This window comes from Mytilus edulis, chromosome 5 (assembly GCF_963676685.1).
Source record: "Mytilus edulis chromosome 5, xbMytEdul2.2, whole genome shotgun sequence".
NCBI classification, from domain to species: Eukaryota; Metazoa; Mollusca; class Bivalvia; order Mytilida; family Mytilidae; genus Mytilus; species Mytilus edulis.
Window position 1 is genome coordinate 63,011,996 of NC_092348.1, and position 12,426 is coordinate 63,024,421.

The following is a 12,426-nucleotide window of genomic DNA, read 5'->3' on the forward strand; positions in this document are numbered from 1 at the left end:
CTTTTGAATGTTCAAAACTCTTCACATCATTTTAAATTGCTTTTAAAGCTATCTAAATTAAATTCAAACTAATAACATACAAGGATATAAAAGAAAAGTAGATACATTGCCAATGAAGGATCATCGGTAAAGAAATAGTCATTTATAAATTCATTATATTTTATTGTATTTCAAACTCAAACTGGTATCTCTTCTCCTCAGTGGAAAAGTCTCCACTTCAATTGAATAAAAAAAATCTCAGTCATAAAAGTCTCAACTTCAAATGAGTAAAAACAACTTTGTTTGTTTTTTGTTTTTAATACAATAAATATATACTATATACAACTTAATACAAACAATGAGAATTTACAATGATATACCAGCTGCAACTTACAGTTGAATTCTAGCCATTCTTATATACAATGTTACATAGATCAGGAAAGTCTTCCTATAAAGATATGAAGCTGTTTATTCAATGAGACAGCTACACACCAAAGGCCAAAGAAGAAAACACAATTGAGAGCAATTTTGTTTTGGCATTATTTTGTCATTATATAATTTCATAAAATATGGAATGTGACATTGAATTATATAATTTCATCAAATATTAAATTTGTTTAAACAAGAATATGTGTTAAGTGAATGGTGCAATTTTGGTTCAAACCCTAATTTGGCATAAATCTATCATAAAATATCATGGCAGTAATGTTTATAAATGCAAGAATATAATCTAGCTTGACAAAGATTTGTTCATTGGACGGATACTAAGTTCATAACCAAAATGTTTTTGTTTATTCACAAGGTACAGCTGGTGGCCTCTTTGATCTATTCTCTAAAGCAAGTCTTTGTCTTAAATTTCTAACTTCATTTAACAGAGCTATTTCCTTCTCATCAAAAGCACGACCACTTCTTTCTAAAAAAACTGAAAAATAAAGAAAACAAATTTAAAGTGTTACGAAATATTTATACGTGTTGAGGGCTTCAGTAGAAAATCCCATTAGGTTACATTTAAGCAAACTATACAGTTCTAAAGTGATCTGATATTTGGTTTGAATATTTTAAAGCTCACAGGTTCTGCAAATTGAGACAACAAGTTGCAATTCCCCTTGACAAACCTGGTCTTGTTCAACACGTTGAAGCCAAAAGTTAAGCAAAACCAACTATATTTACTATCTTTAGTTTCATTCCTGTGTCCATGAAGTTAAAAAGACAATAATATTTCCTTTGTTATTTACTTTAAAAAGTCAGTTCAAGTTTTCCAAGTTTTCCTAATGATGGTTAGATGTAAAACATTAAATAATCACTGATTCTAAAACAATCATAACAAAATGTTCTTAAGGAATATCACTTAAAAGAAACGCTAAAAATTCAAATATGGATACGAAAGCATTTCAGTTATTTTTGTTTCATTGATTTTCCATTACCTAGGTACACTTTTTTTGTCATTTAAATTAGTTGAAGCGAAATCTATCTTATAAATTAACCTGGCTGTCCTGGCATCAAAACAGTTAATGTTTTAGTCTTCTTATAGTTAGTATGACCCTAAACTTTGACCTAATGATAATAAAATCAAAAGATACTGCCCACTTCAAAGGGATTTCAATTGAATAAGTTCAGAAAAATGTGAATAAGTATAAACTGACCAAAATTTCCTGAAACTTCAGTCTATTTAATAAAGAATTGATCTTGACCTTAAAAATCATAAATGAAAAAAGTATCTCCACTGCCTCAACTTAGATTAACTTACCTCCAGAAGAATTAGTTGTAGTCTGTAAAGTCTGATACATATCCGACTGTTTTGTACTGTTTAATGTGGTATTTCCTAGCCTAGAACCTGTAATATATTAATTGTTTTGTACTGTTTAATGTGGTATTTCCTAGCCTAGAACCTGTAATATATTAATTGTTTTGTACTGTTTAATGTAGTATTTCCTAGCCTAGAACCTGTAATATATTAATTGTTTTGTACTGTTTAATGTGGTATTTCCTAGCCTAGTACCTGTAATATATTAATTGTTTTGTACTGTTTAATGTGGTATTTCCTAGCCTAGTACCTGTAATATATTAATTGTTTTGTACTGTTTAATGTGGTATTTCCTAGCCTAGTACCTGTAATATATTAATTGTTTTGTACTGTTTAATGTGGTTTTTCCTAGTCTAGTACCTGTAATATATTAATTGTTTTGTACTGTTTGATGTGGTATTTCCTAGCCTAGTACCTGTTTTCTGTGGAATATTTAACATTAGAATTTGTTTACATATATATAAATCCCAAGTTATTGTTTATCTCAGGACTTTAATTTGAATAAAAAAGATACAACAATGGCTTGTGTGTCTTTGATAGGACTTGTTCTTGTATGAATTGGGAATTATTTTATGAAAAATCTGTTCGGACAAATTTTTTTCTTGGAAATGTTAAGTTCCTGATTCAAACAGGCAGAAAACTATCAAAGAACTTATAAGTCAATGCTCTCATTCTTGAAAATCAAATAAAAAATATTGATTATTGTTGGCCTAATGTTCAGTGGCAAATATTTCAACCATCTTCAGAAAAAGAACAAATTTTAAAACAATAAGTCCAAGAAGTTGTTTCTGCAAAGTAGGTTGTTAATGATAAAGGATGGAAAATATAAACTACCACTGGAAAAGAGATTATGTTGGGAAAGGTTCAAAAATTTTGTTGTGCAACTAGCCATCAGGCCACAATTAAAAATATTTTGGTTTGCCCAAACCCTACTCAAAGGTGAGACAGTGGGTAGGTAGGTAGGCATTTTCTTTTTTTTTTCAAAAAGAGTAATTGAAGTATCGGGTGTTTATTAGTCTTCATGCCTATCTGATAAAAAAAAACTTCTTCAAACCAGGACAATAAAAGAATTTGAGTAGGCAGCTTTTTTCTGGGTAGGTAGCGTTTGGGCAAACAAACCTATTCTTTTTTATGGCCTCAACAGACCTCTCAAATTAATTGTGGCAAGGACTCTTATTTGTGAAGATGGCAAGGCACTTTGCTGACACAAGGAAACTAAATTGTGAAGAAAGTGTGGCATCTAGCCTACACACGGAATCTGATCTCATGTGTTCAACCCAATCAGACGTGGTTTTGAATGTGTACATCCAGCACAGCCAAAGCTATGGGTTTAGGTATCGGATGGGAGAAGTCCAGGTGATCATATTTGATATCTTAGTCAACACTTTGGATGCAAATGGGAGAGCAAAAGTTTGTAATATATATATATATATATATAAGTTGATTATAACATTCATATGCATACTCACTATTGTTATTTAGATTACATAAGGCGTCTTGTGTGAGAGATTTCCCATGCTCATGAGCAACATATCCCTCTTCTTCCAATAATCTTAACCGTCTCTGACCACTCTCAGCTGCATCCTGTTTCTGTTCATACAGTTCCATGTGAGCAACTTCTGTCTCTGTATCCTAAATAAAAAGAAAATAAATATAAACAAGAATGTTTTTATACTACACGGATGCCTCACTCACACTTTCATTTTGTATGTTCAGTGATCTGTGAAATTGGGGTAAAAACTCTAATTTGGCATTAAAATTAGAAAGATCATATCCTAGGAAACATGTGTACTAAGTTTCAAGTTGATTGGACTTCAACTTCTTCAAAAGCTTTGATCAAAAACTTTCACCTGTAGGCGCAAAAAAAGACAAACGAACTGACGTCACACATAGACCGAAAAACATAATGCCCCTCAATGGGGCATAAAAACATAAACAGCTATAACTTAAATAGCCCTTTCAACAAGTTAAAAAAAAATTGAGATTATTTGGTTTCTGTCCCAACAAAATAATTTGTACCACAGGAAATTCTTTTATTATTTATGTACCTTTCTATCTTGAACCTTTGTCATTAAATCTTGCACTTCTTTTTCTAATGACCTATTTTCTGCATTCCTTTTGGCAAGCTGGAAAATGAAGATAATAAAAGAATAAATAATAAGATACTTTGCTTACAATCTTGTTTTTTTTCTATTTCAATAAATCACATTTACAAAGTTATGAGAAATTCTGACGACCAAATGGCAACTAAAGCTATAACTTAGACGAAGTCAATCACAAAATCATGCATGGGATATATGGTCAAAACCAGCATGCAATATTTCTAAACCAATACACATTTCATTAATTAAAGGAAACCAATAAAATTCAATTTGGTTAAATTCATGACAAAGTTAATTGTGATGTATTAGTTAATTTTTTTGTAGAAAATCTGATGGAAAAGAAGCTCATATTTTTCAGCAGAATTAGCACACTTGACTAACAACTAATGCATTTACCAATGATTCAAAATCTTTTCCAAGATTTTACATACATATAAAATTAAAGTAACAAACAAATGACAGGCCCATAGCCAGGAATTTCCAAGGGGAGGTTCGTTGGACTAACAAACTCGACTTTAACAGTCACAATTTCGAACAGAACATTGACTTTAACAGTGCTTATTTGTTTTCAAGGGGGGGTTCGTCCAAACCCCCCGAACCCCCCCCCTGGCTACGGGTATGAATGATTACTTACTTGTAATGACATAGTCTCTCTTTCTAGATCTTGTAGCCTACGTCTAGATTCATACTCATTTGAAGCCCAAGCTTCAATATTCTGTTGTGATGACTTGGCTAATCCATCTTGTAATGTCTGTAAATAAAGGAATGATATATTGATAATTTGATTGATTGGTGTTAAATGACACTTTTAACCCTATTGTGATATTTCATGGGCAGTCAGTATTTATTCGTGTAGGAAGCCATAGTAGGAATGATATAGCTGACTTCTTAACCATTAAACATTGGCATAAAAATCATAAAAATAAAGATGTTGTTTTAAAACACCTGACTATAACCTATATGATAAATGCATGCAATTCAAATTATAACTGTGGCCATGTTCTCTTTTTTCTTTTAATGTTCTTTTTTTGGGGAGGGGGGTCAACAAATGAGCAGTTTTTCATAGTTGTGTATTATTTTTCAAATGCTAAATGATAAAAATGCTGATGCATGTACTTCCTTAATTTAATACAATTTTTTTTATCATATCTATGCATGCTTGTCATAGAGTGCTTACTTCTATGAAAGTTAATGAAAAGTTTCAGATGCAATATAATAATATATTTAATTGTTGTTTTACAAATAATGTATTTATAGCTTAATGAATTGTCATTTGTATTGATTTACAGTTTTTATTTACTTAAGGAATGACTGTAATATTTTTTCTGTCTATGAATAAATAACATCAAAAATGTGGTGCACACTGAATAACCTGCATAGCAGGTTATTTAAAGTGTGCGCCACACTTTTTATGTTATTTTGAATAGGCAGAAAAAATATTACAGTCATTTCTTATAATTTAATTCTTAAATCCATTTTGAACCGGAGTAAATCAGGAAAAAATGTTGATGACGCCACAGTCACATGACAAAATTATGTCTATGGGCTGATAAAGAAAACGATGTCAGCCAATCAGAAGATGCGTTACATTCGAAATTGAATTATACTAAAATAACAAAATGATCTTACCTTTCTTATTTCCATTTGTCTTTCTCTTTCAGCATCCCTCAGTTTTTCCTGTATTCTCTCCTCAAGCTCAGACTGTTTACGATGCATGTCTTGTTCAGTTCTGAGATGGTGAGATGATGTAGCAAATTCTCTAAATAAATCCTGTGTTGAAATAAAAAATAATTCTAATTTAATACTTATTTCTCTTTTTGTAATCTTAAATATCAACAATTGTTGACCAATTTCAGTCATTTGTGAGAGGTTGTGAGTTTTTCAATACTGTGGATTCATTTATTTTCGTGGGTACCAATTTTTGTGGATTGGAGAAAACTTGTGTATTCGTGGATATTTAAATTCGTGGTTTTGGCACAGTTTGCATTCATTCCTTTAGAAAATGCATTATTCGTTGAACATCTTAATTCGTGGTACTCCTGTACCCAAGAAATCCACAAAAATTGGTATCCAACGAACATTAATGGATCCACAGTACATGTATGAAACTTGAGACATTGTGGACCAAAATTCAAAAATAAGCATTTTTCATCAAAAGGTTAACCTACAGGTCATATCTAAATACCGATTGTGATTTAATAGGTAAAAAGTCAAAAGCAAAGATTAGCCTTGATTATTATTTCAATAAATAAGAACATCACAAAGTTTTAAAGAGATATAATAAGTTGAGATGTGTGCATTACTCTAGTATAAATGAATTGGTATTTTTATAATGGCCCTGTTATATGTCCAAGGTCTGTAATAATGGTCGAGGAAGTCTGTAATTTACAGACATCTGAGGCCATTATTATTGACCAAGGACATATAACAGGGCCATTATAAAAACACCCATTTCTTAATACATTTATTAACCAACTGAAAAAAGGTGTAACACGTTGCTGCCAACTTGATGTACTCTCTCACTCTTTTAATGACAGTTTAGTTTGAAAAAAATAATTTGTACTTCACCATGATCAAGCTTTAGATATACCAAATATCCAAGATATTAAGTTGAAAGAAGTTATGTGTTGAAAAACAGGATGGACAGTGATCCCTTTATATAATTCTTTAATGTTTGTTGCTGGTAACTAAATTAAATAAAATACAAAAAGGTATTATACTTTTTACAGCTTAATTTTATTAACTTTATTAAAAACCCTAACTGGGCTCAATACAGACAAGCTGGGCATTAATACAGGGCCATTACAGAAATAACAGGGCCATTACAGAAAAACAGGGCCATTACAGAAAAACAGGGCCATTACAGAAAATATGTTATTTTTAATAACCAGTCATTTTTGGCAATTATGTACTTAGTTGGTTAATAAAATCTAATAAAGAATCCACAGTAAAATAAAACGTCTCTGTTTGTACAACTCCTTATCTTTTCCAACTTTTTCATTTGTAATTGTAACTTCAAGTTTTCCATTTCTAAGTGTAGTTGCTATTGTAAATTTTCCATACCTGTTCAAACATTTTCTTTTGTAACTGTAACTCTAAGTTTCTTATTTCTGCCTCTTCCATAGCTGTTTCTGTTTCTTGGTCTCTTTGTAAGGCCTGAAAAAAACATAATAAATGTCTATTTCACAGTATATCAGCAATCATGTGATCATAACCTAGAAAAGCAAAAAATTAGTGAATGTTAGTTCTTCTGAGATGCTTCAAGATCAGTGTTTAATGCATTTTAGGTTTCTGAAAAAATGAACTTGTACTTGTTCAAGAAAACAGGATGGTGCCTATTAAATTGAAAAGAAATATTTGCTGCATTTCCTAAGTCAAACATTCTTAAAACGTATATGCTTTATCATCTTTATAGTCTGGTCAAGCTTCAAAACTTTTCATGTAGGGTACTTTTGAAAGACAGACATCAGCGTTTGCTTAACAAGACAAAAGTAAAATCACAAAAATTATTTCCCCTTGAAGCACTTGCCTTTCTGAAGAAATTAAAAAAAAAAAGGATTTATGTTTGTAAGATTTTAAAAGATGACCACACAAGTTAGACAACTTCATATAATTACACATCCATTTTCATCTAAATAAGTTCATTTTATTTCAGACAAATATTTGTGGTTACGAAATAGAAGAAAATATATTTATCCAACAAAATAAACTTTTTTTTTTTTTACCTTTCTTTGAACTTCATCATCAAGTCTCTTCAGTTCAGATTCTCTTTGTTGTTTCTGGAAATGTAAAAACTTTCTTCTTGCTGCATCTAATAATTGTAGCTCTTTTAATTTTACTTCCCTGTTCATGGCATACAATCTGAAAACAACAAAAGTAATTTTAGACATCTTTGAATCGTTACTGACTTCGACTTATCCTAAGGAGTGACTGTGTAAATTATTTAGCAAATGACTTATATTACTGAATACTGTAAATGCAGAAATTAATGGGAGGTTTTTATTATTACGAAAAATGTGACAGAGTTGTAAACGCAATAATTTGAACTCGCATTTTGAAATATTTTCTATGAATTAAACAGGATTTTTCTCAAAATCGTGAAATTTAAAAGTACATTTTAGTGTAGAATTACAAAATCGCCAAAAATAAATGCGCACTATAATTTGTGAATTTACAGTATATAAAATGGAATGTGTGGCTAAACAATAACAACTGACTAAAACTTTTATACAAATTTTATTGACTACTCCAGCATTTGTTCCTTCAAATAGATTACTGTGGATTTATTAATATTCGTTGGATACTAATTTTCGTGGATTTTGTGGGTGTAAGGTGACTACGAATTTAAAGGTTCAGCATATTACAAATTTTCCATAGGAATATATGCAGACTTTGCCAAAACCACGAAATATAATATCCACGAATATGCAAGTTTTTCTCAAAAAACGAAATTGGTACTCACCAAAATAAATGACTCCACAGTATGTATATATCTCAATGTAATATTGCTTTTATTTCAACAAACAGATTTCAAACAGCTCTAGACAGAATTTAATGTGAACAGACCCAAAGTCAATTGACTTGATTGGTGTTCAATGCAACTTTCAGCATAATGAGCTATTCTGTAGCTGCTAGTCCTGGTGGAGGAAGCTGGAGTGCTTGAAGTGAACCACAAACCTTCAACTTTCAGCATAATGAGCTATACTGTAGCTGCCAGTCCTGGTGGAGGAAGCTTTCAGCATAATGAGCTATTCTGTAGCTGCCAGTCCTGGTGGAGGAAGCTGGGGAGCTTAAAGTGAACCACAAACCTTCAACTAGAAAACTGTCAATCCTAGTCAATGAAAGTTAGAGTCAAATGTACTTGCCAGTTGTCAATGAAAGTTAGAGTCAAATGTACTTGCCAGTTGTCAATGAAAGTTAGAGTCAAATGTACTTGCCAGTTGTCAATGAAAGTTAGAGTCAAATGTACTTGCCAGTTGTCATTGAAAGTTAGAGTCAAATGTACTTGCCAGTTGTCAATGAAAGTTAGAGACAAATGTACTTGCCAGTTGTCAATGAAGGTTAGAGTCAAATGTACTTGCCAGTTGTCAATGAAAGTTAGAGTCAAATGTACTTGCCAGTTGTCAATGAAAGTTAGAGTCAAATGTACTTGCCAGTTGTCAATGAAAGTTAGAGTCAAATGTACTTGCCAGTTGTCAATGAAAGTTAGAGTCAAATGTACTTGCAAGTTGTCAATGAAAGTTAGAGTCAAATGTACTTGCCAGTTGTCAATGAAAGTTAGAGTCAAATGTACTTGCCAGTTGCAGGGTTCAAATTCACAACCTCATTGTTGACAGGCTAGTGATACAGTAGATGCACTACTTAAACCACTCATCCACTGAGGCCCCTAATTAAACCTGAACAGACCTGTAGAAAATAAATAAGGACAAAGATAGTGTTTACCTCTTTCTTTGATCTACAAGTTTCACTTCCTCGTCTTGGATAAGTTTACGTCTTTTATCTTCTGCCTCCAGGAGGAGCTGTTGTTGTCTGTACCATGCTTCTTCCTCTTGTTGTCGTTTCTGGGTTTCTTTCTGCATTTCCAAAGACAAATGTCTGAAAATAAGAAGACAAATATATACATGGTTATGGCTATAAAATTAAGACACAATTAAATTTAAACAAAAATACATAATACTTAGTTTACAATGTTTTGCTAAAAAATAAGACATGGTTAATCCAATTCTGAAATGTTGGTTGAAATTAGTTGTTTTGACTAAATCTCATATTGACATGCTGTTATTAACAAAAATTTTCAAAATGCAGATCATAAATTCTATTCTTTTGATACAAAATCATTACCAAATCAAAACTGACTTTACAAACAACAGTAATTACAATGTACAACTGTTCAATTTAACCATCATTTTTTTTATAATTCATGTTATGTAAGCCCCTATTGTTTATCCACTATTAGAACTGCTTTTCTTTTAAAATCAAAATCTATCAGGAAATTTTCAAGTTGAATACTGAGGATTAATTTTAGATCTTTGGATACAGAGAAAATATACATATGTTAGCATATGTTCAGGCATGTTCCTACCCATATCTCATTGACCCTTACACTGACCATCTGTAACTTACTTTTGTCTCATATATTCCATTTCTTCATGTCTTATCCTTTCTCTTTCTTGTACCTACAAGTATTTAATGAACACAAGGTTATTATCATGATGTGTAACAAATAAGCAATGAAATAAAATAACAGACAAAATGAGTTGCAGTCTCAACTATTGAAGTAAAACGAAAGGTCTGTTTATAAATTATGTAACTTTCTTTCTATTTTCAATGGTTTTTTTTATGGTACAGTGCTATTTTATAGAAATTTATATACAAAGGTGTGAAAAGTCAGATTTGTGGAAAAAAATCTCCTTACAATAATAACTGCAAGAATAATTGGTTGCATGGACTTGACAAGATTTCACAAATTTGTATTAACAATGAGGTTTTTTCAATGACCATTACTATTCATGAGAGTCTTGCACTGTCAGCTCACTTTTTTTTTTTTTTATAAAAGTCTGCAAAGAGCATATCATATTGCACCAAATGTATTTCTTAAAATGATGCATTGATAATTTGATTTATTGACTGAATTTTGTTCTTAGTAACCATGTAAATAAATAATCGTTTACACATTATCAATCAATTGGAGTTTGTATTTTGTGTCATGCATTTCATTCCAATCTTAAATATCTGGTATGAAAAAGATTGAATTCATTTTCATGAAGAAAATATGTCATTTGCTTTGCTCATTGTTGAAGGCTGTACAGTGACCTATAGTTGTTAATTCCTCGTTCATTTGGTCTCCTTTAAAGATTTCTCTCATTGGCAATCATACCACATCTTCTTTTTTTATATTTGTCCATTTTGTATTTTTACCTGATAATCTACAATAAATTTGGGATATTTATTGAAGACAGGATATTGTCCTACAGTAAGAGGTTTGAAATCTTCCAATGTCTTCTCTGGATGAATGTCTTTAGGGGTAGATTCCATCAATCTATACGCTTCCTTAACCACATGTTTAATATCTACTGCATTTCTATGGTGGTAAAAATACTGAAATAGAACAATCAAAAACATTGTAAGTTTCTACAGTTTCAAAAGCCAGTGCCCCCCTCCCTTTTAAGAAAAAAAATTGATTGATTATTAAAGGGAATCACTGAAACAAGACTTGAGCGGCCCCCTCTTAGGCAGTCAATGTGTCCTCCTTATGAAAATTTCTGGATCCACCACTGAATGTGTTAGTACATTGATATTTTAAGGTGATTAATCTTTAATTATCATTAAGAAAAATGTGCTTGCCACTATCAGAAGTTTGCTCCCTTTGTATTTCTCATACAATAATCGTGTTTATACATATAAATAAACATTAACTATAGTAGTCTTAAGCTCTCCATGAGGTGGAGTTTTTTCATTGCTTGAGTTATACAGTAAGCTTTGGTTGTTAACTGGTATTCATACTCTTTACATAAGAGACAGTTTTTGTTATATATTTACCACAAAACTTTTCAACCAAGATGAAATAGTGACAACAATATTTGTTTTATGTGATATTTTAATGCTTTTATTCATTAAGAGAATTGGTGTTAATGGCAGTTCCATTAAATTTATAAATAATGTTATAAACTTGTGAGGATATAGAGCTTGACATCTTGAATCGACACCTGTCTATTGTTGAAACTGTATGTTGACATCTAGATGTTCTTCTGATCATCATTCATGCTGTCTCATTGACTCCACATCTTGAATTGAAATGACAATTGATATACACTTACTTTAAAATCATCTAATTCTATACACTGCATAAGAGGACCTCTTGCTGACATGGCATAGGCTACAACGACCATCAGAAGGAAGGAGGGGTGGTTAGAGAACACGTTGTCAAATAACATCAACCATTCATCTCTTGTTAGAACTTCTGAGAATAACGTCTCCAGTAATGGCCAAGCATAAACCTGAAATAGACAATCATTTGTTGTAGGAATCTAATGAAATATCATTATCATGATTATTATGATTATGGTAAGAGGAATATATGAATCTGAAATTATTATGATTAATAGAACAGTATTTGTTTGTTCCTGTTTATTATATCCATGCAAAAAAGGATGATGATGATGATAAAAGTAAAAATTAAAAAAAATGAAATGGTTTCTTGAGAGGCCTTTGATCTTTATGATGTGGGTAGGGTAACCAACAAATACAAAATGTTCTGTCTTCTGAGTTCTTCATAATTTATATATGTATATTATGTAAACATAAAATAGTTCATAGAGAAATAAACATTGCAAAATTGCTCCATACATAAAATATAAAAGCAAAAAAATGGTCTAAAGATGGATAACAGATTCAGTGATTTTTTTTTTTTTAATTTGAAATATATATACATATGTCAATGATATTTTGTTAAAAATCAAATTCCATTCAAAATATATTCCCAAATACATGGACCACACAATATTTGATTAACTGCCACATTATAGTTTTTTTTCTATATTT

The 12,426-nt window shown here is 31.1% G+C and overlaps 1 protein-coding gene across 3 annotated transcripts in view; it reads right to left on the reverse strand.

Annotated features, from left to right (window-relative positions):
- Positions 1-277: 277 nt before the first annotated feature.
- The window catches only part of LOC139524167 (TBC1 domain family member 31-like), a 40,402-nt gene continuing 28,253 nt past the window's right edge, over positions 278-12,426 (reverse strand). Inside the window, exons 13-24 of one of the 3 annotated variants that reach the window (XM_071318785.1) lie at positions 11,703-11,882; positions 10,804-10,983; positions 10,009-10,061; positions 9,328-9,480; positions 7,611-7,746; positions 6,949-7,041; positions 5,515-5,655; positions 4,520-4,636; positions 3,832-3,909; positions 3,253-3,415; positions 1,727-1,813; positions 278-901 (exon numbers count right to left, since the gene is read on the reverse strand). In XM_071318785.1, the coding sequence (XP_071174886.1) occupies positions 771-901; positions 1,727-1,813; positions 3,253-3,415; positions 3,832-3,909; positions 4,520-4,636; positions 5,515-5,655; positions 6,949-7,041; positions 7,611-7,746; positions 9,328-9,480; positions 10,009-10,061; positions 10,804-10,983; positions 11,703-11,882 (1,512 nt within the window). In that variant the 3' untranslated portion in view covers positions 278-770. Of the gene's footprint in view, positions 902-1,726; positions 1,869-2,011; positions 2,089-3,252; positions 3,416-3,831; positions 3,910-4,519; positions 4,637-5,514; positions 5,656-6,948; positions 7,042-7,610; positions 7,747-9,327; positions 9,481-10,008; positions 10,062-10,803; positions 10,984-11,702; positions 11,883-12,426 lie in introns of those variants that run through there. The other 2 variants (XM_071318786.1, XM_071318787.1) reach the window with 2 other exon arrangements.